Here is a 27,998-nt window from a genome sequence, read left to right as displayed (position 1 = left end):
TTGGCCGAATTACGGCGCAGTTGCGGTCAACATTTGAAAGGGATTATCTTTAAAAAATGTCATGAATTATTTTACACAAGAATAAAAAGCTTGGAATTTTCGTTGTGTTATTTCAATCTAAAATCCGATACCTCAAAATTAATTACCCTTTACTAGCGAATATAGACATATTGGGGGCGCCCTATATTACTTAAACAAATATCGAAGACTATTTTGAATACATTCCTACGACAGTCGGCTGTACGTTAGCGGAACAAACCGCCCAAGGACTGTCACTCCAGCAGCATTTCCTCTACATATATGGAGAATGTTTTTGCTGCTGCAACAAAAACCGCTTTGAATACCTTTCAACACTACTACAGTTTGTGAGCGGCTTTTTTCACTTAATATTTCTCGCTCTCTACTTTTTTTAGTGCTACCGGGATGAAGTAACTACAGTATTTATGTATTCTATGCAACAACAAAGTATTTCGGCATGCTGGGGTTGTCCTCCATTTTGAATAAATGACGTTTTCTTTAATTAGTGCATTAAGTTTTCTAATTATCATAAAAAGGAATGTCTATATTTGCATCTGCAGACATTATAAAAGTAAATTGAATACTTACTTAAAACTTAAAAATATTATAACCTCTATGAGAGGTGAATAAGTAGGGTTTTTTCTTAGACAACAACGGTTGCAGTTGTATTTGTGGAGACTATGAGAGTCAAGTGGATAGCTTTTCTTTACTCAAAAATAGTGCTAACCACTACACAAGATGAGTAAAGTTCTGTTTTTGTAAAAAAAGATAAATAAAAAAGGTTTAGTTGCATTGATAGTCGCTATAAAAGCGAATTGAATATGCTTTCGTACTTAAAAATATTAAAACCTCTATGAAAGGTAAAAAAGGTTGTCACAAAAAAAAAATAATAATAATTTAATAAAAGAACAATATCGTTGCATCGATAGATATATCAAAGCAATTTTTTTACTTAAAAAAAAAATAGTGGTTTACCACTATGAAAAAAGAGTAAGGTTCTGTTCTTGGAAAAAGAAAAAAAAAAATAAAAATAAATAAATAAAAAAAGTATAGTAGCATCGGAAGGTGAAAAAGGTTCTGTTATAAAAAAAAAATATACTAATAATAATTAAATGAAAAAAAAACAATATAGTTGCATCGATAGATATATAAAACAATTTTTTATTTTTTTACTTAAAAATTGTGCAAACCTCTATAAAAGGTGACTAAGGCTTTGTTCTTGAAAAAAGAAAAAGATAATAAATAAAAAGAAAAAAATATACAGTTATAGTCTATCGATGCAAGCACTGTAAAAGCAAACTGAATAAGTTTTTTGTACATAAAATTATTATTAACCAGTTTAAATGGTGGCCAAATAGGAAGCTGACCACGAAAAAATATAGCAGCTTCTTATAGACGATTCACTCAATTTGAATTTCAAAGAATTTTGAAATTTTGCTGACACTATGTTATCGCTATTAGTTTTCAGTTCAAAAGTTCTTTCATTTTTTGACGTAATTAGCATTTTTTTCATACATAATTTTCAAATAGTTGAGAAAATATGAAAGTTTTTTGAAAGCTAGGCGTTAGATTAATTGAAATGGTGTTTCATTTAATTATAATATTGTTTATCGCAGTAGTTGGACTGTGCATACCTTTTGTTCCGAATTTTGCAAATTCCATTAAAGCATTGAACACACCCCGCGCACTTCAGTTCAATTGTACTAAGTACACACTATACGTGGTAATAATTAACTAATTTGTTGTTATATTCATGCACTCTTCCTATGGATATGGTTGCAAATAAACCAGTTTTTTTTCTTTTCCGTGTTTAGCACTATTTTTAAACTTTTAAACTAACTGTTTTTCGTTACTTCGTATGAGTTGTTAGAAGGAAATTTGCAATTATTATTTACTTTAAACATTATTTTAACGAATATGCATTCGGCTTTTATATTAACTATGCATTAAATATTTTATTTAATAATTTTCTTTCTTTCTTTTCGCCTATGCGACCTTTAATCTGTGCATACTCCTAATCATTAGATTAATTTGTATTTTTTTTTTAAATTTGTGAATTAAAAATCGGTGTTTTGTTATTTTTCGTAATTTTCTAGCACTTTATATATTTTGTTTTATTAATAGAGAAAAGTAAGTATAGTGTTTAGTTCTTTGCGTTTTAAATATTTTTCTCAAAGCGCATAAATTGTTCAAATATTATTAGGTAATAATAGTTAATAAAGTCAAGTACAATTATATATAAGTTAAATTGCAATTATAATTAATTAATTAAATTGTTTTTTCTATTTTAAATATGCGACAAAAATACTTGAAACAGTTTTCAATAAATGCGTAACCACCGACAGGCGGCGGCTCGCTTACTTGCACATAACCAACGAGAATACTTTGGAATTTATTTGACATTATTTGCGTAAATACATACAGGATTATATTCTATATATAAGCACACAACAAATACAAGTGCGTATTACACGTGTGTGTGTGTGTGCATGTGTATTTGATTCAATAAAGTTTGTAAGTGAATACCAGGCAAAAAAGTCTACAAGAATAATTGCGTATTTTTTTAAACGTTTTCTCACAGAGTTTTCTTTTTTTTAATAATTTATATAAACACATACATATAAACACTTTAGCGCACAGCTAACCTAGGAAACATCCTAATTGTTTCGCGAATAATATACGTAGATAATAATTAAATTGCATTATCTTCAAAAAACTTCAAAAAACACAAACAATTCCGTCGACACTATCAAAATTATCAACCATTTAAATTAGTAATAAATTTTACATTATCGGCCATTAGAGCTTTAGCTTCTTAGTCCTCTTTGGAGAGACTGCCCAAATCGCTGAGAAAGCCTTCGGGTGTTAGTATATGCGACGAGCCGACTAGCACTTCCCAATTCTTCACCGTATTGGTGACTTCATAGGCGCAACGCATCTCCGACATGCTAACGCCGCCCACAATAAACACTATGAGGCGTGGCACATTCTTCACTTGCGCTTGGGCCTTGTCCTTATGCCAGTGACCGTAGCGGGCGCTGTGGTGAGAAGAAAAGAGTAAATCATTTAGTATTTGTAGCGTTAATGGAATTCAAAATGGTAAAGCAAGGTTATTGAAAAAAAATTTTATATTGATTTTCTCATAGCGAATAGTCATTTTTGCTAGAAGGCCCTACAATGGAGTTCAAAAAAAAAAAATAACCCCAATCAGCCCAACTCCAGCTACGCCAGCCACAGTATTTTTGCATAGAACTCTTTTCGGCAGCGTTGTCATAATACAAAGTTTTGAATATTTATTTACTTTTTATTCATTTTTTTATAAATATATTTTTTCATATAGATATACAGTGCACTCGCGGTAACTCGAATAGCCGCTAAGTCGAACACATTTTTTCCCCTATTGACTTCTTTGTAACTCGAACAATAAAAAAGCGCTATAACTCGAACAAAAAAACAAATTTATTTGTACACACATTCTTTTCAAACATGTACATTTTGAACATATGTAGATACATATGTAATAGTATATGTATATAAATTATATGTATACTAGTGTATTGCCCATATGAATATTTCGGCGTTAATATCCCGTTAGTTTTCTGGGAACAACATCTTGCATTGACCAAATTGGTTTAAATTTGTCATTTGTAGTGTATCAGTGCACGTGAGTAATGGATCGTAAAAGGTTGAAGTGTTTAACATTAAAAGAGAGGGCTGAAGTCCTTAACAAAATTAAACGTGGACGTAGTGTTACTTCTCTAGCGAAGGAATATGGGGTAGCCAAGTCCACCATAAGTCTTATAAAAAAGAAAGATAAGGCAATTTATGGCTTGCACTAACGCTACCGGCAACCATAAGCTTAAACTTCTCGTTATTGACAAAGCAAGAAATCCTCGTGTTTTCAAAAATTTTAACTGTCCGGTGGAGTACAAAAATTCCAAATCAGCCTGGATGACTTCGGCGATTTTCAAAGACTGGTTTCATAATTCGTTCGTGCCGCAGATAAAATCCAGATTCATTAAAACAATTTTTTTAACCAAGTTAAATGACTTTAATATTTAGGTAAGAAAATATTTGAAAGATGGGGGACTACCTGAGAAGGCTCTTCTTCTAATTGATAATGCCCCATCACATCCCAACGAAATCGAATTAAAGTCCGAGGATGGTTTAATTTTAACTATGTTTATGCCGCCGAATGCGACACCATTGATGCAGCCAATGGACCAAAATGTAATTCGTATAACGAAACTATACTACAGAAATTTTCTACTGGCTTCCATTTTCAACAATCGATCGAAAAATCGATATCGATGACTGTTTTTTTAACATAGCACACTCAATTGATAAGTCGAACAAATTCGATAAATCGAACAGCGCCTGTTTTAATTAGTTCGAGTTATCGCGAGTGCACTGTAATTGGTGCTTATATCCTTTATTGGATGCTTGGCTGAGCTTCTCCGCCTATTTGTGGTGTGCGTTTTGATGTTGATCCACAAATGGAATTTGCAGGGACCTATAGTTTAATGCCGCCCCCGAACGGTACCTGGTTCATTGCCCGCCGAGGGGTAACCGCTATTAGAAAAAACTTTTTCTATCATCGGTCGAAAATACTACATTTACGTTACTACTACGTTCCCACGACAGTCGGTTCCACGTAACCGGAACGATCCGGCCCAGGACTGTCCTTTCAGCAGCATTCCCCGTATATGTATACGGAATGTTTATGCTGCTAAAACAACAAAAGCTACATTTAAAACCATATAACTACGAATTTCAAACTTTGAACAAAATTAAAAAAAAAATAAAAAAATTTTCATCAAAATTTTATAGGGAATGTTTATGCTGCTACAACAACAAAAGCTACATTTAAAACCATATAACTAAGAATTTCAAACTTTGAACAAAATTAAAAAAAAATAAAAAAATTTTCATCAAAATTTTATAGGGAATGTTTATGCTGCTACAACAACAAAAGCTACATTTAAAACCATATAACTAAGAATTTCAAACTTTGAACAAAATTAAAAAACAAATAAAAAAAATTTCATCAAAATTTTATAGGGAATGTTTATGCTGCTACAACAACAAAAGCTACATTCAAAACCATGTAACTAGAATTTCAGGATTTTGAAAAAAAAAAACGGGTTTGCAATTTGGTAACCCACGCAGTTTTGACATAATATTGCGCAAGTGGCTCAAAATTAGCATTGTTTTGGACAGTTTTTTCGTTTTTTTTACGATGTTGCGCATTTTCTTCCATATAAAAACATTTCAGCATTCTTTATATGGAAGAAAATTATAGATACAAGGCATGCCGACACTTCACAGAGCATAAAAAAACAATAAAAATAAAAATAGTGCTGTCAGATAATGGTAGCGAGAAGGACGTTGGGTCTAGCTACCAGAACGGCTTCGATTTATATCCGGCTAAGCACTTCAGCTGCATTCCCAGAAATTTGTGGAGAATTTTGGCAACAATAACAACTACCTCCTTGTCTTTGTCGTTGTTGTTGTTGTCACAGTAACAGTAACTTGTGCTGAACTATACTCGCAAATTGATATTTAAATATTTTCTGTAGCACTCAATAGCCTTCAACTTAATCTAACCTATCATCCCTGTCCGCTCGTTTTTCTTTGTGCGCGTGCTTTCTTACCTTGTCGGTGCATGGTAATTGGTATTCTGTGCACGCCCAGCTAGGAAAGTGAAATGACGCTGATCAAGTTTGTCCTCAATACAATCTTCCATAATGTCCTTAACTACAGGGGTCCAACGGGACATTTGATAGGTGTGTTCGGTGATGCGTTCTTTGCGTGGGACATTATAGACTTTCTTGCGTGACTATGGAGAGATATAGAATAGAAATGATTAACACATCAATTAATGTTTCTGTAGAATAAAACATTAGTTACAATTCAGCTTAAAAATTACGATTTCATATGAACCAAAAACTTAATAATTCCAACAAAAATATAACATAAACATTTTTTTGGTTTTGCAATATTTTGCAAAAGTACCAAATCTTAATTTTTTCAAGCCACACATTCAATATCCTCCATTTTTATTTTGCACACTTACATCGGCAATCACATTTACACCCAAGAAGCTCAAATTGCGCACCATATCCTGATCTTTGGGCGAGAGGGAGGCATGTGTGAAGAGTTTGGTCAAATTTTCCTCGGAAATACCGTTCTTAATCATAACGTAGAGTGCAATAATACGCACTTTGTCGAAGTTGGAAACATCCTAGGAAGAGAGAAGATTTAAATGCTTAATTAGTTGCTAAATTCAAGTGTCGCTTTATATTCAACTTACTGCATTAAGCAGAATTGGTACAATATTGCGCATGTGATCCTTAATCTTTTCGCCCTCAGCATCGGTACCCATGGCCAGATCCTGTTCAACACGGCATAACTTATCGGCGTAGCTCTGGCGAAAGAAAGGAGAGATCAGTTTTAATTCACATGTTTTGTAACAAATTTAAATAGAAAAAATAGATAAAAAAATATTCTACATTATACTCTGGAATTTTTTTATAGGTATATTCACGAATCTTAGTATTTGCTTAATTTATTAAAAATTTATTTGTCCGGTTTTTGCATTGAAACATCACTCGGATAAAGAAAGTTTAGTTGGCTCATTCATCATAAGGCAGTTCATCTACGAGACGCATTAATGTTATTTTCAGAGGACTTTCGCCTCTCAACGGTATTTGAGCTGAATGGGAGTTCCATCAGAAAGAGAAATCGAAGCCTATCACGCCAAGCTTCATGTGAAGAGCAGTCTAAATACATAGTTATCTTCTTCTTCTTTTTGTTTGGCGCGATAACCGCTTCAGCGATTTTGGCCGAGTCGTTTCTTTCTCGTGCTAACCAGCGTCAGTTGGACACAGAAAGTGGAAGTGAAATTCTTCTCCGCCTACTTTCTAACACATACGAAATATTTTACTTCATCTGGAATCGCATCGAATACTCTCTGAGCTGGAGCGTATGTGTCGACTCGGACGACATGATCTAGGCAGTGGAGCTGGTGGATTTTTAATTACTCCAATTTATCTATGGCAACCGCTGTAGCCGAATGCGTTGGTGTGTGACTACCATTCGGAAGTACCTGGGTGGGAATTTTCGGTCATGAAACATCAAATGATAGAAACAGTTTTCTTTAACAGCGGTCGCCCCATGGCAGGCAATGGCAAATCTCCAAGTGTCTGTCTTCACTGACGGTTCCAAGATTGAATCGGGAGTCGCATTTCTCAGGAAAGCGCAGAAAAGATCGAGCTCCAATTCGTCATGTGCTATTTCGAAAACCCTTTGGCCCCAGTACAATAAGCGGAGGATTCAAAAAGTCCTCGAGACTCCACGCCATTCAATTTTCAAACTTGTAGCTGTGCTTACCGGACATTGGACGATCGGCACACACGCGCAAAAGCTAGGCGCGTGCCCCTTGCAGAAGTTTTAGAGGTTCTTTCAGAAAAGGAAACTGTTGATCACTGTCGCTGGGTGCTCCTTTCTTCGACAGCCTGGGGCAATGTGCGAACCTAAATCCCATCCGTCTTCTCCATTACATTCATAGCTCTGACTGGCTATACATTTATAGCGTTTTTCAATAGGTGCACTTCAACTTTTTTCCGATAGGGAGGGCGAACGACGCAATATTTTTTATTTTTCGCTTGCCATTTGTAAACTTCATTAGTATAAATTTCATCATGGGACGCTACACACTTGAGCAACGCTTGCAAATCATTGAATTTTATTATAAAAATGCGTGTTCTGTTAAGAAAGTTTAAAGTCGAAAAATCATCTTCAGTGATGAAGCTCACTTTTGGTTCAATGGCTTTGTCAACAAGCAAAATATGCGTTACTGGGCAGAAAGCAATCCACACGTGATTCATGAGGCACCGTTGCATCCCGAAAAAATCACTGTTTGGTGCGGTTTACATGCCGGCGGCGTAATTGGCCCATATTTTTTCGTTGACGAGAACGATCGCCACGTTACTGTGAATGGAAATCGATACCGCGACATGATAAACGATTATTTTTGGCCGTAATTGAATGGTATGGACTTAGACGACATGTGGTTTCAACAGGACGGGGCCACAAGCCACACAGCACACGCTACAATTGATTTGTTGAAGAGTAAGTTCGATGAGCGCATTATTTCCAGAAATGGACCGGTCGAATGGCCGCCGCGCTCGTGTGATTTGACGCCTCTAGACTATTTTCTTTGGGGTTATGTGAAGTCATTGGTCTACAGTAACAAGCCGGCGATGATTTGTGAGCTCAGAGCCAATATTGAACGCGAAATTGCTGGAATTTCGGCCGATTTATGCAAAAGAGTGGTCGAAAATTGGGTTCAACGATTGGACTTCGTAAAACGTGCACGCGGTGGTATGCAAAAGAAATCGAATTTCATACTTAAATGTATATGTTCAAACTCGATAATAAAAAAAAATTAGTTAAAAAAGTCAAACCGTTTGTGTTTTATTCAAAAAAAAAGTTGAAGCGCTCTTACTGAAAAACGCTTTATATCTGCTTGTTGGTGTAGTCTCATATGGTACCAAAACGGCGCTTTTGTGCTACTTGGGGAGTGCCAGAAAGGTACTTCAACCATTTCACCTACCTACCTACCTTAAACTGATATTTGTTTTTTTTTTTTTAACTGAAATTCACATTTACCTGATAAGTCTTCATGCAATCCTCGGCCAAGTGTAAATGCGTCGAATACTTAGACAATTCCTTCTGGTACTGTGGCATTTTCTTGATCATTTGCGATAAATCACGCATAGAAGATTTATCGGCTATAAATCGATTGCAAAAAAAATCGATTAGTTTATGTCATAAAAGTATCTCAAAAATGTAAAAGAAACTTTAAGGATAATAATTCATTACAATTCAAAATTTTCTTAGCACTTTTTCTCTCCATCACTTACTCGATGTCATGCGCTTCGACTCGGTGAATTTCTTTAGATTTTGTGTCACTTGCGTGGACACCACAGCGATATGCTCATGCCGCAACTCCACCCACAAATCATCGTTCTCATCGAGCAACACCTCCTTTTCCGGTTGATTCGGTCCGGGCGTATACCTGTACACATCGTTAACGATCGGCAAGAGATCGTATGCCATCGCCTGTAGTGTTAATTCGTGCAACAATGGCGATACACAATCAAATCCACGATCCAATATCAATAGCTGCGAACGTGACTTCTCCGGGCCCTCGCCCATTGTGGGCTCATCCGCCTTATAGGCGTCCAACTTCTGCTGCACCGCAGCAGCCAAATCTATGTTGCGATCCCAGTCAGTGCGATATCGCACCATCGGATACTCGCCGAGTGTGGCACACAAAGTCGCGATTTGCTCGGCGATGCGATCGATGTGCTTGGCGCGTATCGAAGCAAACGCTGGCGAATACAGACACTGAAAGGTGTCTGGCGAATCGAGCGAGTAGACCTGAGGGAGCGATAGCCACGACAGACGATTGAAAAATAGAATGGGCGAAAGCGATGGTGCGAAGTGGGAACAATGAAGGTTCATTGTTTTGGTTGTTTTGGTGTTTTTTGGTTTTTATTTTGAATGTAGATAAAATAAAAATATAAAAAAAGCAAAACAATTAATTAAAATATTGAAATGATTTTAACAAATTAGCCTTAAAATAAATTTACAAATTTTGTACAAAGCGGCAATAATTTTGAAACGATTTTAAATCGGTTTTGTGAGCTAAGCATTAGTTACTTTTATGGAGTAAACATTAAAAAAGCACATGCCAACATGTGTATACTAGTACAAAAACAACAAAGAAGCATTATAACTACAAACAAATTCGACTAGTCTACGTGACGTGTAATTATTTGGTAAATTACTGTTATTTTTTATTTACAAATTTACAAGACAAAGCGGATGAAGGCTCAAAAGCGACACAATGTACATTTAAAATTGAAAATGACATTATACAAATTATAAAAAAATATTTTTGAGGTTAAGTGCGAACATGTTATTCTGATGAAAGCAATGGATGGATGGGACCAACGCGCATTCATTGAAGGTGGTGTCACTAGACCAACAACAATGTTTTGTACGTTTGATTGCCACGGCAAAATAGAAAACAAAAAATGAATTCGCCTTGTTTTAAGCTGTGCTGACAGCCACATGCACACAGCGAAAAAAAAAAACAAATCAGCTTTAATAGATTCGCCTTGGATGGGACCATGCAAAATTCGAGTATACAGTAGGATTTGACAGACACTCAGCCATCTTAAAAACGTCATAAATAACCCATCTACAACTAACTGAATGCCATGAGTTCTTGACTTTGTTTTCCAGATTACTGATATATACAGTCTGTGTCAGAAAAAAGGAACCGCGATTATTTATGAAGCATAAAAGATATATGTTTAAAATTTTTTTCACATGAAAGTATGAACTACGAGTCGCAATTACTCAATAAACCGTGCAGTCTTCATCGTTGTCGAGTATAGCCTGGCATCTTCTCATGCTTTGAACCAGCTTTTCTGCGTAGCTCGTCGACAAACAGGACTACATTTTGCGAACTTGACGCACGAGTTGTTTCCATAGTTTCCATAGTTCCCCACTCATTTTCAATAGGGTTGGGATCTGGGACTGAGAAGGCCAGTCCAATACTGTGACGCCATTTTCTTGTTTTGTTGTTTCTCAATGTGTTTTTCTGAAAGCAGTGGCTTTAATGAGGTGGGACGGTAGGATTTGTTCGTCTCCTTCAGTCGACGTTCGATGGTGTTGATACTCACATCTAATCCCTTTTTAGCAAGAACTGATGGTGCTTGGCGTAGTCACAAAGAAGGGTCCCGCTTAAAAAGTTGGACGATCACCTTATCCTGCTTTTTTGTCGTCACTCGCTTCAAGCCGTGCTCGGAAAAGTCATCAACATTTTTGTACACCTTATACCGCTGATTCTACATCATAACAAACTTTTTTGATTTTTTAATCACTTTTGCAGCCGCGGCTGTCCTTGCAAATGCGTGCCTAAAAATACCGCCTCAAAACGATTCGCGTACTTCTCACTCATTCTTGTTTGGTTGCGTTTACGGGAAAGTTTCGAACGACACTAACCTGAGTTAGCACTGGCGTCATAGCCCTTGAGTGGGACTATTATGTAGCAAAAAGCAGGCCGAAATATATCTTGAAGTTACAAGAAAAAACCCGGTTCTTTTCTTCCGACACAGACTGCTTGTACAGTAGCGTGCAATAGTGAGCACATGTTGGGCGATTTAACTTTAAAGTCCCTGAAAAAATCTAAATGCACAACTTAATGAAACAAAACTTTCAGCATTTATTCGTTGCTTAATTCTTAAAATAACGGCTTAAAACAAAACAAAAAATACAAATGTAGGAATGAAAAGGAGGCAATAATATAAAAAAGTACGTATTTACTCAGTTTGGCACGTTTTATATATGTAAACCGAAAGGAGCTGTAACATTTAGTACAGTTGTAATTATATACCGTTATAGTTTTTGCTTCATGTTACTGTGTTTTTACTTTTGTTATTAGTAGTAGAAAGGTGTACGAAGTTAGACAATCGCTTTCTGATTAATATTAATATCAACTATGAAGAAAATAAGTGTGGAACTCGAAAACAGCGTCGTGGTTTTGACTAATAGTGGAAATTCCTCAAGAAAAATTGCTGAAATATTAAATATTAGCCAACGCACAGTTATTAATGTACAGAAGCGAAGAAATGTAGCGCATGCATCGAATGTTGGAGGTCGACCACAACTTCTTTCGGACTCAGACGCACGCCTTATGGTACAAGAAGTACGCAAAAACAGTTTTGTGACACCAAAGAAGGCTGCAGCAATGTTAAATAAGAACGTCAGCGAGTGGACCGCGCATAGAGCATTCCATAGAATTGGGTATAAATCAGCTGTAAAGAAGAAAAAGCCGGTGTTATCGCTCAAAAATATTAAGGCCCGTCGAGCATTTGCTCGAAAATACAGAAATTGGGATGTTGAAGACTGGAAACGGGTAATTTGGTCGCATGAAGTAAAAATTAATCGTTTTCAGTCCGACGGAATAAGCTATTGCTGGCGCCGACCTACAGAAGGGATCTAAAGGCATCACGTGAAGCCAACTGTTAAACATGGCGGTGGTAATTTTATGGTGTGGGTTTGCTTCACTTGATGCCACATCGGACCACTCCTTAATATTAATGGTATTATGAAAAAAGAAGATTACTTACATATATTGCAGACTAATTTGCCAGAATTTGTTGATATGAGCGCTTACCCAGAAGAGGAAGTTATCTTCCAACAAGACGGCGATCCCGAAACATACCGCCAAAATTGTTAAGAATGGCTGTCGCAACAAAATTTTCAGGTAATAGATTGGCCTGCACAAAGCCCGGATCTAAATTCAATTGAAAATTTGTGGGCAATAACCAAACAGCGGCTGGGAAAATATCGCAGGGCTCCTGAGAACATGACAGAGCTATGGGACCGGGTACAGCAGGAGTAGAACCAAATTCCGCGCACATTTATCGAGAATCTTATCGAAAGTATGCCCAAACGCATTAAAAGTCTAAGAAAAATTAAAGGCCTATGGATTAACTATTAAAATTTATTAGTTTTTAGCCATGAGTGCCAGACGTGCAAAACTGAGTAAATACGTACTTTTTTATATTATTGCCTCCTTCTCATTCCTACATTTGTATTTTTTGTTTTGTTTTAAGCCGTTATTTTAAGAATTAAGTAACGAATAAATGCTGAAAGTTTTGTTTCATTAAGTTGTGCATTTAGATTTTTTCAGATACTTTAAAGTTAAATCGCCCAACATGTGCTCACTATTGCACGTTACTATTTAAGCGTTTTGGATTCAATACAAACGTTATAATTTTATAAGCAGCTTTGCCCTGAGTTAAATTTCACCTACATTTTTCACTTTCCTATTATGCTGAATTTCGCTCAACAAATTTGCTTCACATTTCCTTTACTAGCATAGCAGACTACATAAAATCTTCCACAAGTGTTTACTAGACTTAAAAAAAATTGTACTAATTGTTTACTAATTTTTTTCAACTTACTGTTAAGATTTCATTCATAAGAAACTCACTTAGGGGAATAAACAAATTTTGCGCCAGCTTTTTATTGCGGCGAATCTCTCGTCTAGGTTTAAAAAGGATTTCAAAAATTATTACATGATTCCTTTCCCTTATTTGTAACACAATTATTGAAAGTGAGGTTAAGTGCAATTTTCTAAAATCTTATGCTATAATTTTTTTAGCATTCAAATCACGGGTTGGTTCAGACATTATTAAAGAGCGGCGCTTGTTTCGTTGTATTTGTAAAAGTTCAAATCTTTTCATGGATAAGGACAACTATGATCCATACGATATAACTTTTTTCGGGCGGAAAAAAAATTCGAAGTTGGGAGTTGAGAATTTGAATGCAATTTTTTAATAAACTGTTTCGATAAAGCGAATATTTGTTTTCAGGATGTCACAGCAAAAAACTTATTTTAACTTAAATTTCTAAAATCCCAAAAAATTTTGAAGTATTTTCGAGACTTGAATGAAATAAATTTTAAACAAAGGATTTTTAAGAATACCCTTCAAAGAACAGCTCCAAAATTGTGTTGAATTCCTCACATATTTTTTTAGCCTTCGACGTTTCACTTATCTTTCAGAATAACGCGAATATTCTCTTTGAGGATTTGATATGAAATTTATCGTCATACTTAAAAAAAAAAAAATTTACAGGAAATGCTGAAACAAATTTTCGGGATTCTATAAATAAGACTTAAATTTTAAGAAAAGTTTAAGCATCGAGCGGGTCAATAACTTTTTAGATATTTTTCTAAATAAATTGGGTTTCTCCCTGAATGAAAATCATATGAAATGAGAATAAGTTTACAAGTCTGTATAAACAAGACTTCAATACTTCAATAGTGCAAACAAATTTTAAATCTTGTAGTTACAATTTGTAGGATTACTTGAATATTTTTCTGAAGAAATCGGTTCGCTTCATGTAAGAAAATCATTTGAAAATTAGATACTAGTTTTTAGTCAATTGTATAAATGTGAGATTAGTTCCATGAAAATTTTAAGAATCCAGCAGGTTTTTAATTTTTTATAAGTTGTAGGTTGTTCAGATATTTATTTAAAGAAATAGGGTTTATTCTTGAAGAGTGACAAATGAGTTTTCGGTTTTATAATTCTGAAAATGATTAATTTCAAGACCTAATTTCACTTGTAGATATGTGCCTTCAAGTTCTTGAATTGATTCTACATTTAAATGGTAAATAATCACAAAACCTTAAAGAAAATTTAGTAAAAATCTAAAACTGAGTTACGAATGAAATCCCGTAAAATAATTGCTCAAATTTGAAGCAAAATTCGAATTTCTACAAATTTAAATTTTTTTCTGCACATCCATTTTTAGCTAACCCACTAGTTTTAACCTTTTATTTCAAATTTGGAAAGCTCGTGCACCGAAAGCACCTATTGTACGCAAAATTTTGACTAACGGTACAGAATTTCAATAAGTGAGCACATTATGGATGTCAACTAAATTTTTTATAATTTGATTTATTTAAAAAAAAATTTTTTAGTACTCTAGTAAAACAATAATGCTTCTCAAGTAACAGTAAAATAATTATGTTAACAAACTACTACTCATGAAAATTGCATGTAATCCGTATTAAAAAAGATTAAATAAAATAGAAGTTAATATCTGAATATTTGATACTGTTATAAGTATACAATTAGATGCATTCTACTGTAAATATGTATGTATGTATGGATGTGTGAATGTGTGAAAACATATATTTTATTGCAATGGAAAACAATGCATCGACCAGCAAAAAAATGTGTTAAGTTCGAGAGAAAAATGGCGGTTTATAATATCGGGGACTGTCAAAATGTCGCTGAATAGGAAGTCAAAGATATTATATTATTTTTTGTTTTATTTTTGTATTAATTTTTCGACCCGTAAATGAATTTTTCAAGATACCTCTCATACCTTTAGTTTGGTATTTCAAGTATTTGAAAAAAAATTAATATATATTTATTTTAAATAAATAAATTTGTGTAGTAGAAGTACTCAGAGTTGATGCTTTATCAAAAAATGATTTTAATTTTTATTTAAATAAGATTTGGAATAGTTAAACGACCGTGCAAAGATCTGTATAGTCCATTTGAGCCATTAAAACGCCAATTGGAAGTACTTAAGTTTAAGGCTCGTATAGACTTCCCTGGTGACTGTAGATGTATGGTATGAATTGTTGGCTTTTGACAAAACAACTTATTTGACTTGCTTGACGTTTACACGAAGGAAGGAAGAAGGATCCTTGGGATTAGAGCATGATGCCCATGCACTTTTGACGACGCCGACGGTGGCTGATTTACGTTCGTATTTAGCTGCAACAAGCTGCTGTTGAACTTCACCAAATTTGTGATATTTAAACCCGCTATATCCGCAGGCGTAGCGAAAAAATGAGCGAACAGATGTCGAAATCTTTGCCAGAAAAGAGCAGGGTAGCTGAGAAGATTGATTCGACGTCGTCCTCAAGACAGCTTCTACAGAACGGACTTGAGGCAATCCCAAGTCTTACCGCATGTACACCTAACGGACAATGTCGGGTAAGGATACCCACCAAATTCGAGAGCTGGGACTTTGTTAGCCTTAGCCTTAGTTCCCTCGAGCGCCCCCAATCTACCCGTGGCCAGAAGGATCTCGCGACTTTGCACGTTTGCGCACTAGCCCAGCGCTCGCTGAGTTGACTCGAGTCCTAACTTTCCAGGTGCAGACCACAGGTTCTTAAAGGTACCCCAATCCTCTCATTTCGCGACGAAACCGTCTCCAAAGTGCCCTGTCTAGCCATCTCATCAGCCCAGCAGTTTCCCTCTATGCCGCTGTGACCGGGAACCCAATTGAGCCTGATATCGAAGTATTCGGATGCAATCGAGAGAGAAACCAGACATTCCCCGACCAATCTCGAACGCACAAACAACGAGCCGAAGACCCTAATTGCCGCTTGGCTATCGGAGTACATATTTACTTCCTTAACGGTGATTACCGAAGTAAGCAACCAGTCCACTGCTTCTTAATTGCGGCTACCTCCGTTTGGAAAATACTGCAGTGGTCCAGAAGCTTGAATTTGAGCTTGATGGTGAGCTCCTTACAGATTACTCCGCCACCAACCTTTCCGTCCAACTTCGAGCCATCCGTGAACATGTTTGCCATGCCTTGCTGCTAAATGTTACACCCCGCCCACTCATCCCTTGAGGGAATATGAGTGGAAAAAGGTCCGCTCGGTCCTAGCGTGGCTGTACAACGATCCGGCACCATGAGGATGAATTCAAAATTTTTAAGAATGCTAGAGTGTCCGTAGCTTAAGTCTAGCTTATAGCCCGAACACCTTAGTCTGATTGCGGCGCGTGCAGCGGTAGTTTTTCCCACGGGTGCCACATTCAGCATAACTTTAAGCGCTAGAGTCCTACGGGGCATCCCACTGATTACAATGAGGGCAGACCTTTGTACCCTCTCCAGCTTCTTAACTGATGCCATCCTTTCTAGCGAGATGCTCAGACAGATAACTGGAAATTCGCTCTAAATATAAAACAACCGCGGCTTACTTTTCGGCTTGCCCAATTGTGGTATCTTCCGGTGTTTATTTATGTGATATTCTCTCTTTTGTTATTGCATTTTCAATATCGAGACAACTTGACTGGCTGCAGGCGTATATAATTTAGATATATTTAAGAGGCCTTTTATATTTTGCGCCTATGCAACACTACGTGTGGCGAGCTGTAATTCGATATTTTTATCGAAAAGTTTGGATCTATTCAGATGAGCCGGCTACCAGCAATCAACCGTAGGGGTGTTCCGAGACGAGTTTAATCCACCGAAAGTTGCTGGTAGAAGAAGTACTTTTAAGCAAATAGTCGCCTGTTTTTTTTCGTAAAATCTGGTCATGTTGTAATTCTACAAAAACTTAAAAAGTCAATTTTGAATGGTACACAATCATTTCTTTGTGTGATGTTTTCAGAGAATTAAGGAAAACCATACGCCGCAGCCGAATCATTCTTCATCAAGACAATGCGAAATCTCACGTATCGGCTCCCACAAGAGAGTTTTTGAGCACTCAAAAGATCGAATTCGAGTGGTTCGAATGAATGATTTTTGTATTCGCGATGATTTTTTTTGTTCCTGAACACCAGAAATATGGTAAAATGCGAGGTTAATGTTCGTCTCACGGTCTGCAGAAGCTTTTGAAGCTGCTGCCTTTAAATAGCTCTTTTTGGAAGTATCCATTTCTGAGTGGCAAAAGTGCGTTGATGATTGGTTCAATCGCATGGAGAGTATTGTATTTTAAAAATCAATAAAACCATTTTTTTATTATTATTATTTCGCCGTGTTATCGTTATTATTATTATTAGTTGCTATCGCCCCGACTTTGAGCACATAATGCCATGCTTTCATTATTGGGCGCAAAATATCAAGGGCAACTCTCGTACAGAAGAATGAAATAACTGTAGGTAAAACACAATTTTCCTCGAACATGCAGTGAAAAAAGTTGACAACTCTGAAGTTCAAAATGAGCAACCCCTGTTCCTACAACTAAATATGTTACCTATAGGGCTCCCTGAAGCGCTAACTGAAAAAAAAATGTAAGGCTCAAATAGACCCGTCGATGTTTGCACATACATTTTTTCAGGTTAGATTCGATCGTTTACGCCACAGATTAACATTTTTAACAAAATTTTAATTTCAACAAAATTTGGCTTTACTTTTGTAACCGCCACGAATAGTTTATAATTTTTGTAAATGCGGTTAAATGTGGTGTTTCGTTTGCGTAATTTGATGAACGAAGCACTACTAAATGCGAATTTTTGGCAGCCCCTTCCATAAATTCTTTTTTTTGTTTTGTTTTTTTTTTTGGTACCTAATTTCCATTGTTCTAAAGCCCGTCAGTTACATGTCAAATTACAGCAAACAAAAGTGCAAATAAATGCGAAATTGGCAAATTTTTATTGTAAATTTATATACGTCGCATTTTGAGAGGTTAGTAATCAATACTACAAAAAAAGGTTGCTGCTTAATGCAAATACGATACAAAAAATGTTTTCTAAAACTTCATAAATACTTTTAGCGCTAAATAACAAAAAAAAAAAATTTATATAATATTTTTAATAAAAAAAGTAATTCTACATAAAAATTATTATAGTTTCTTAAATTTACACAATTTGCTCAACAATTTCGCATTTATTTACTAACAAGAATATTGCATATGTCAATATTTTTGCTGCTATTTTGTTGCCAACATTTCGTTATAAGTTTTTTTTTTGTGTGTTTTCATTGTGTGGCATGAGGCACGAAGCATGCGGTAAGTGCTTTGTGCTGCGTGTAATTTGGCACAGAGTATTTGTTTTTGTTTTTTGTTTGACATTCTTTCATTCCAAGTGTCTGGTTAGTAGAAAGAAATCAACATACATAGAAAAAAAGACATATGCGCCTTCAATGGAGGCGACGCTTGTAAACGATTTGCTTTTCTGTATACAATCCACATACATTAAATTGAACACTACAAAACAAGTTAAACAAAACTTAAGGAGATATTTTGTTGTTTCATTAGATGCATTGCGCAAACAGCTTAAGTGGCAGGCAATTATTGTCGGACACTTGAACTGTGGCAATTTACAAGGTTGCATTCTCTTAAAAAAAAAATTATTATTTTTTTTTTTCTTTTTTGCTTTTTACAGGCGTCAATAAAAAGTGCTTGGCATTCTCTTTTCATAGACAAGTTTAAGGTTTTAGTCTATTTTAGTTTCCGTTTACTGTAAAAGGCTTCAAAAAAGTGCAAAATGGCAATTTTATAAACAAACAAAAAAATAATAATAATATTCTACTAGACATTCTTTATTGATTTAGTAAATTTCTGTCGAAATGCCATTTCACACTTTTAGCCTTTACGGCTTGAATTTAGTAAGCAATTTACACATACAAAATACACATCAACTTCTTTACTTAGTTATTTACAACATTCAGAGATAGATAATAATAACAAAGTGAAAGAGGGGGAGAAAGAGAGAGCGCGCGCAAAGAGAGGCAGACAGTGAGTAAAGTAAATATGGTGTGAAAGGAGGAGGGGCACACACCTGAACGCAGGTGGAGAAAAAGAGATATAGGTAAAAGAGCGACATGGCAACATTCCCTCGACTATCGGTTTTACGTTATCGGAACGACCTGGATTTAAATTCGGTCAAGGACTGTCACCAACAATTTTTGAAGAATGTTTTATGTTGTTAGAACAACAATAAAAGCGACGTGAAAGAACATGTTCTTGTTGAATATGTATTTATTTTTAAGAGAGTGAGAGCATTACGAAAAATGCATTGAAAAAAAAAAAAACAATTCACGATATTCGTAAATAAATTTAAAATGTAAGCTACTCTCTGCTGATAATTCATTTGAAAGAGTTTAAGTGTAATATAAATGACCAAATATTACCTCAGAATTATTGAGAATGAATACTTTCCATTTAAAATGCTATACTACGCGTTGTAATTTTTAAAACAAACATCTAAAGTTAAATTTTATAAATCGAAAAATCGAATCGGGAGCCGGTGGGACTCTACATTTTATGGCATTGTTTTCTTTGAAATTTAAGGGTAAATTAACACTGTCTTGATATCTATCTAGAAGAGTGTGTTAACACAGAATATTGAAAACACGCACTCTCAGAATTGAGAAAATTGATGATTTTATAAAGGGGAATTTGCAAAGGGGAAACCAAAGCAGCAAATATGGACTGAGAGTGAGAGCTGGGTAGCACGAGAGCAATAAATTATGCTGCTTATATTTAATGTTCACTTAGACTTCTATAGAAACGCCCGTGCTCTTAGAAAAAGTTTGAAAACTGGTGTTAAGATATTTAGTAGCTCAGAAAAGTTTTGGCATAGTGCGTTATTTTACAATATTCGTAATGTTTTTCATGCCAATTTTAACGGTAGTGAAAAATACAAAAAGAAAGTAATGCAAAAGCTCTTTACTCAATTGCTAGAATTTGAGATTTGCATTAAATGTATACCGTTACATTTTACATGAATAAATTTTATACCGTTACATAAGAGATCTACTTGAAAAATTTGTGAAACATGTTTTATGCTGTTACACCAACAATAAGGGGGAAAAAGAAAGGAAAAGTGTTAGCATTTTGGATGTGCCCTCTCCCCATTCCTGCACTAACATATACTTGTATACTTTTTAATATTATTTTCAGTGTGTGCGTGTTTTGAAAGAGTAAGAAGAGCTTGAAATAGGCGTGTAAAATCGTTTCTTTGGAAAAGTACATATTTTTTTTACTAGAAAAAAAAACACAATTGCCAAATGCTTGCACACAATTTTCATATACTTTGCTTTGATAGTATATACATGTTTTTTTTCGAAATTTCTTTTTTTTCGCACCTGGCATTCGTAAGGTAGAAATGCAATATTTATCTCCTTTAGAGTTTTGATCTTTCTTGCAGCGCACGATTTACACAAATCGTTAAACAACTCTTCCGGGCAAACTATAAATATATAAATGTAATAATAAAAATAAATGATAAACGATAAAGTATAAATGAATACATACATATGTATGTATGTACATATGTAGTAGTACTGATGTTGGTGATGTAATTAAGTAATGTTAGCATGTAATTGAATATTTGGCAAAAGTACGCAAATGACGCTTAACATAATTATCTATGCATATGTATGTATGCTTGTCTACAATTCTTTTTCAACGTAATTCTTGGGATGCTGAAAATGCAATTGGTTTTTTGTTTTTCAAATCAATAATACAATTAAAGGTAATAGTAACGGGGTTTCAAGCAGAGTAAGCAGCTGCATGCCGCCAGCCAATGGGGAATTTGGATACGTTTGGCCTCCGCTAGAAATTGAGTTTTGCCCAATTTAATATTATATAATTTTCAAGAAAATAATCGTTTTCAAACATAGATATGTCTTAGTAAACTCCGAAATTATTTGAAAAATAACAATAGCCAATGGCGGCTTTTGGTAAGAATAAAAGTAAAAAAACTATATATATATTTTTTAATAAAATATGGATAAAATACTAAAAACAGGAAAATACGAGTATATAAATTATATTGAAATGTATACATATTTTAAGTAAAAAAACTAAAAAACAAAAAATATTCATTATAAATTATATTTTAATTATATTTAACCTTTATAAAAGGTTATATCCATAAATCGATAGAAAATTAAATTTTATGATGCTACCTGGAAGCTCAAGTCGTTAGCTATAATCGAAATATGCTAAATTCACGACCAAAGTCGAAAAAGCCAGTCTGGCCAGACGCGGGTGCGCAACGGAGGATTAATGCTTAGGATTACACTTTTTTCCACAAAAATGAATTAAAGCAAATCTTTTGCTATCAAATAGATTTAAAAATTTATTTCTTTCATCGCGCTTTATATACAAAGTGGCGCAAAGTTGATCATCACCAATTTTGTTTTTGAATAAATTTTTACTAAATAAGAACACAATAATTTTGATTGATTGAAATCTTTATTTTAATCTTTACGCGCTCCATGACTTGTCTGTTTGTAGACCGCAGAAAACAAAAAAAATATTTTGGGTGATGGGAATTTTTATTTTCACCTTCACCATTGCTCCATTGCTAGTCTGTTTGTAGACTGCAGCTATTTAATTTACAAGTGTGACGACGTCGTTTGCCAAAATTATAAATCTTCCGATAGGGTGATTAATTTTGCATCACCTTGCACGCTAATAGAGGCAAAACGAGGACTCGTCTTTTTTTTGGGTATTTTTACTTAGAATCATCTAGCTGATTTATTTATCGAGAAAAAATTGGGAATTTTTCTTTAATTTTATTTGAACAATGAGATAAAATAAATAAATAGGTAGGTTATATTAAAAATAAAATTAAAAGAACATTTAGGGCGTATTAGTTGATGTTCACAAAAATCAATAAACTGATTGCTGTTTGCAAAAATAAGTAAATAAAAAATATAAAGTAACAATAACAATAGTAAAGATAATGATAATAAAATTAATAATAATAAAATAATTAAAAAAAATAATAATAATAAAAAAATAACAAAAGAAAAGTATAATAAATTTTTTTTAGTAATAATAATAATAATAAATAGTAGTAATAAAAAATAATAAGAATAAAAATAAATAAAAAATAAAATAAAAATAAATAAAAAATAAAATAATAATAATTAACAAAACTAGTAAATTATAATAATAATGATAATAAAATTAATAATAAAAAAATATATAACAGAAATAATAATAAAACAAAAAATAATAAAAAAAGAAAATTATAATAACATTTTTTAATAATAATAAATAGTAATAATAAAAAAGTAATAATAAAAAAAAAATAATAATAATAGTAATAGTAGTAAAATAGTAAGAATAGTAAAAATAAAAATAAATAAATAAAAAAACAAGTGAAACATAATAATAATGATAATAAAATTAATAATAATAAAAAAATAAAAAAAGATAATAATAATAAAAAAAAAAATAAAAAAGATAATAATAAATAGTAATAATAAAAATTATAATAATAATAAATAATGATAATTATTAAAAAAAATAAAAATAATAACAATAAATAACAAAACTAGTGAAATATACAATTATAATAACAATTATTCGTTGCGAAAAATAATTATTGGTACTTTTACTAATAATGTAATTTTAGAACTCATCTGAGAGATAAAAATCCTTTTAGAAAATAAAAAATTTTATTATGATGCAGCGATACGAAAAATTTTACACTGACTCAAAATCTAAAATTGAATATCCTCGCGAAGTAAGCGGGGTTCAAAAATTCTAAAAAAGTTATTTACTTATTCAAAATTAAGGATAGGTTAAAAATCTATTTAATTATAATTTATTAATTTAAACAATTAGCGTAAGGCCATCGCAGCCATAGCTGAGATATTAGTTGCAATTAAGTTTTAACTATAAGTACAACTTTCTTAATAAAAAATAAATAAAAGCATAATTTAAACAAAAATTAATTATAACTAACTAATTTCCGTATTAAAACTTTTTTAAGCCCTTCTTTTATTGTACAAATTTAATGCTATGTACAAAAATAAGAAATTAAGAAATAAAAAAAAAACTTTCAGCGTCACTCGCTTACCATTTTAGCTGTAAAAAAATCTCATTATATGTACAGCAGTATAAATACCATATTAAGAGAAATTATCTATGATTTATATATGTAAAGTAATATTCCTGCAGACAGCATTACGTTATAGGTAAGCTTTGAAGCTTGGGAGAGATTTGCAGAAAATCAGAATTTTTCAATTTTATACTATAAATATTCGAAAGCATGTATATATTGTACATATATATAAACACGAACACATGTACCCTTTTTCATTAGTTTTTTTTTATTAGTTTGGCGATATTAATGGCAAACACCGAATGCAATATTGAAATGGTCATGTCCGTTCTATGACAATCATAAACAGTTAATTGCAGGACGTGAGCACGTTTTTATAAAGCGTGGAAAATATGTAGTATTGCGCAAAGTGAATTTCTGACATTTCACATAGAACAAGTTTAGTATTTCGGAAAATCTGCCGAGACGCAGACGGTTATCACATGCCATGACCCCAAAAGCAGTAGGTTAATTAAGTGTTAATTAGTAGGCAGTTTGATAGAATATTTTATTTTGCCTTGGCATACAAATTTTCTTTGCTTTTGAGAATTATATTTTTCTACCTTGTCCTCATAGGCTAAAAATGCAATATTGATTTCTTTGCATGTCTGTATGTATTTGCGTGTAATGTCGCTGCGCATTTGCAACATATGGAATATGTCTTCAGGTATTGCTGCAAGAATTTTCAATTTGTTTTTATCGGATATTAACAAATCAATATCATAAATGAAAATAAAAAGAAACAAATTTTTAAACAACTAATTATATACTAATTCTACATACCCTCGGTGAAGAAAACGTGTGCATAACGATACATCGGCCTAGCTGGATTCTCGAAATCGCGTATCAAAGCACGCACTGATTCATCCGATGGTGTTATTAAGTAAATGGCGTCCATTGTGGGAAGCGGTTCGCGTTTCTTATTGATATCCTCCACCACTAGAAAAAATGTGGACAAGTTAGTTAGTTGGTATGTTGGCAAATATGTATACAAATAAATTATTTTACTTACAGGTTATGCCCTCAGCGCTAATTTCATGCATCTTAGTGCAAGCGGACACCATACGCATACCCAACTTATCGACGACCAGTACACGCCATTCCATGCCACCCGGTGCCTTGGCAGCAGCCGATACCGCGCCTGCTTTCTTCGGTGGTGGTGGCTTATACTTCACCACCTCGTTCATAATCTCTACAAAGGGGGAGAATGCGAAAGAGTATTAATATTCAATATAGAATGCGATAGTAGATACAAATTTACAAGAACGTTCAAAAACGTTTTTATTTTTATGGAACGCGAGTTTGTAAGAATATTAATTTTGTTGTTGTTATTGTTGTAGCAGCACAAATATTCCCCATGCATACACAGCGAATGTTGCTGAAGTGACAGTCCTTGGCCGGCTATAAATCCAGCTCGTTCCGGTCACGTAGCACCGACTGTCGTGGGAACGAGTATTAATTTTGCCTCGATGCGGGTCATTTAAAACTGATTCAGGTGGATCTAATTTTTGAGTTTAAAGTTGAGTTGGGTAAAGTTAAGTTGGCTTTGAGGTCATGTCTCTAAAATGTGGCTCAATTTTCAGCTTGGGTCTGCTGGGTTGATGCCTGCGATATCATTCCAGCAGAAACCTAAAAATCTGACCAGTTTGAAGCGATGATCGATCAAAACTCGCCTGAGTTGTGAATAGGAAGGGTTTTGTGTTCTATCAAAACAATAATAATGCGCTAGGAGATCAAGAAAGCGTCCGCCGTTTAGTACAGTCCCAGCACCAAGCGATTATCAGCTTTTAAGCAATTGCAAAAAAATTTTATTGGTAAAAAACTGGCCTCCAGAAGCTTATGGTATTGATTTGCTACAGTTTTCAAGCAATAGAGATGAATACTTTCACAATTGATTTCAAAATGGACACGAGTTATCTAACGAAATGAAGGAATTTTGATACAACATAAGTCGGAAAATCTTAAATTTATTGGCAAAAAAAAGAGAAAAATGCTCAACACTTTTTATTTCACCTAACTTCCTGAGGACTGGAGTTTTGGTTTTGCTTTCGCAACAAATTTAATTACGGTTAGGAGAGCATTTCAGTAGCTGCCGTTAGATGTTCCCAATTAAGAGCTGCCGCCTCAGTAAAGTAGCCGTCTTGTGCAAGGATGATATATTACCAGGTTTGCTCGTTAGGTATGGTGAAAAAAAAAAATAAAAATTGAGGGGAACTTTGGATTCTACGGCATTCGGTCTGTTGTTGTTGATTTTTACCACTACCACAAGCGAAATTTTGTGAAATACATCCCAAGTGGCATCAGCTCATCTCTCAAATTCGCTCAGAGCCGAATAACGGTCCGCTACGTAGAACATCTGTTCACCATGCGCCTCGTGCGCTGAACTTCATCTCCTGATTAAAAGAGATATTTGATCTGTTTATGTAAAAATTATCCAGTAACTTGCAAGTAACTTAATTTCTGATTTCTGAATTCTCTCTCAAAGAGAAAAATATCAAAAAAAAAGTACATTAACGCAAAACCAGTAACGATTAGCAAGTTTTACGAACAGCTGCTTAAATTGTTGGCAGGAAAAATCACGAAAATTAAAAAAAAATTCACTTGAGCTACCTCGTATTAAATTAAAAAAAAAAGCAAATAAAATGGAAAATAAAGAGCTTCGGAATCACATAATTATATTTTGTCCACAATAATTTGAACATTCCATTAGCAATTCGCAAATTTTAATTCGTCTTTATACAATATTTACTTTGCGATCAGCTGTTTTTCTCTAATTCTTACAAGTAAAAATTTATCCAGTAAAAATGTGCAACTTCCCCTCAAAACGAAATGCCTTTTTGCTCTCTCACATTCCCCTACTTTGCAAGTTTTTTGGGTACATGAACACCAAAACGGATTTGCTTCATGAACAGACCTATTTTATCACAAAAGTAGTTTAGTAAGACTGATGTCACAGTGCTATTAGCGACTCACTTCTATGACGAGACCCAGTCGAGCGAAACTACCAGTGGTCGAATGGAAGGATTTAGTGGAAGATTTGAGAAATTTTTGAAGGCAATACGGACAAATTTTAATCAACGCGACCAATTTAATTTTTGGAATTTCTTAAAAAATTCTTCATCATCCTAAGAAAATAGACTAATTGGTGCAAAATTAATGCCTTAGCAGAGAATGTTGAAACTCATATTATAATTAAATCTTTCTATTAAATATTTTTGTGACTTCGTCTCCACTTTTTCAATAAGTTAATAAATAATCTTAATATACTATATATATTTATAATAGATATGCCAACAAGGTACATGAATGATGGCATAAAACCAAAACCTGGTGATTCATTGAAAACTGGTTTAAAGTACTTAACAAAAATGCTGAATCGGTTAGGAAATGCGTTGTACCGAAGCAACCACTTCACAAAGCATTTCTCTTAGTGCATCCTGCGGTACTCCATTTTGCTTTGGAAGAGGCTGCTTAACATGATATGCTTATACATTTTGCTGGCTATGAGCCAGTAATTGATTTTCGATTACAGAAAATCTTTAAGGCTTCTAGTAGGTGTAATGGTGCATATTGATTATTTGAGGAATTCTAATTTTGAGCTTTTAGAGAAGCATAGACATTTTTAAAATTTTCTGGGCTTATTCGACGTGCTAAAATCTTCGTATGCACCTATTTTAATTTATTTTTTCAAAAAGCATTAATTAGGTGGTTTTTAGACTCTTTTAACTGTACTACAAATATATGTATGTATGCATCATCATCAAATGACTCATTCTGCAACCTGCGAATAGTAAAAGCAAATACACAAAGCGATAATAATAACAAATCAGCTCTAAAACAATTAGTGCAACATACGCCGAGTCGGTAAATAAAACAATGAAAATAACTCATATTGCTGCACTGAAAATATATGTATGTACAAATGTGTAGGTGTACAACAGAAATTGAGTTATGCCGCTTTCCTCAATGACGTCACAACAAGCCAAACAAAAACAACTGCTTTCCTAAAAATAAATTCATATCCGCCACTCTAAGTAAATGTATGATTACCGTCTTTTCCATACATTTTGATAATTTCACTATGCGCACGCCAATGTAGGACATTTAAAGGCGGTAGATAGGGCAGTGTGGGTGTAAGGATAAGTACAAGTATCATATAAAGCAATGATAAGACCAACAATAATCCACCTCCGTCATACCAACATTAACGGCATTTACAACAAAAAAACTACACTCATATCACAATTGTACGAACTACACCAATAGCGAACGTATAGGCGTATGTGTATGTGTATGTATCTTATGTGGTGGCTCCAGCTGAGCGCAGTAAAGTGGGGCTGCGCAAGAAAAAAGGTCACTCCGGGGGCATACAGAACGGGGGAAAATCAATAATTACCAAACACAGAGGCGGAACTACTTTTGCAAATGCAATTTTCACAATTATTAAATAGATTATATGCAAATTAATCGCATACGCACTAATTCATTTGTATGAAATTCCAGCACACGTATTCTTATCGTTATTCAGGTGGTTTTTTGTAATCGCAAAAATTTGTGAATTTTCACTACACAAGCACATAGATATTTTGCAGGAAACTTACTTTGCCCAACCAGCACTTTCAACGCCATTTTTTACGATTTTTTTTCCTCAGCCGCGTTATGATTCCGTCTTGCACCCGCACACAAATTACTAAAATAATCCTTTTACACTTTTATTTAGGTGCTATTAATTTTCCAATTTGCTTCTACTACCCACAAAATGTCACTAATTTTTGCTGCAATGCAAGTATA

General features: G+C 34.1%; 1 protein-coding gene across 2 annotated transcripts; it reads right to left on the bottom strand.

Moving 5' to 3' along the window:
* Positions 1 to 1,286: 1,286 nt before the first annotated feature.
* On the bottom strand, positions 1,287 to 27,998 carry LOC129237250 (protein ROP). 2 transcript variants are annotated; one of them, XM_054871843.1, is made up of 10 exons: positions 27,809 to 27,998; positions 24,220 to 24,399; positions 23,991 to 24,146; positions 23,771 to 23,880; positions 8,946 to 9,465; positions 8,692 to 8,813; positions 6,332 to 6,445; positions 6,095 to 6,262; positions 5,673 to 5,857; positions 1,287 to 3,056 (listed from the first exon to the last, which is right to left on the bottom strand). In XM_054871843.1, exons 1-10 carry the CDS (start codon positions 27,834 to 27,836, stop codon positions 2,834 to 2,836), a joined length of 1,806 nt encoding a protein of 601 aa, XP_054727818.1. In that variant the 5' UTR covers positions 27,837 to 27,998; the 3' UTR covers positions 1,287 to 2,833. The 2 variants fall into 2 exon arrangements, with proteins under 2 accessions (XP_054727818.1, XP_054727819.1); XM_054871844.1 differs by lacking the exon at positions 23,771 to 23,880 and adding an exon at positions 20,452 to 20,555.

The sequence above is a fragment of the Anastrepha obliqua genome, chromosome 2 (assembly GCF_027943255.1).
Source record: "Anastrepha obliqua isolate idAnaObli1 chromosome 2, idAnaObli1_1.0, whole genome shotgun sequence".
Classification (NCBI taxonomy): domain Eukaryota; kingdom Metazoa; phylum Arthropoda; class Insecta; order Diptera; family Tephritidae; genus Anastrepha; species Anastrepha obliqua.
Note: the sequence above shows the minus strand (reverse complement) of the source record. Positions and strands in the feature narration are given on the sequence as shown.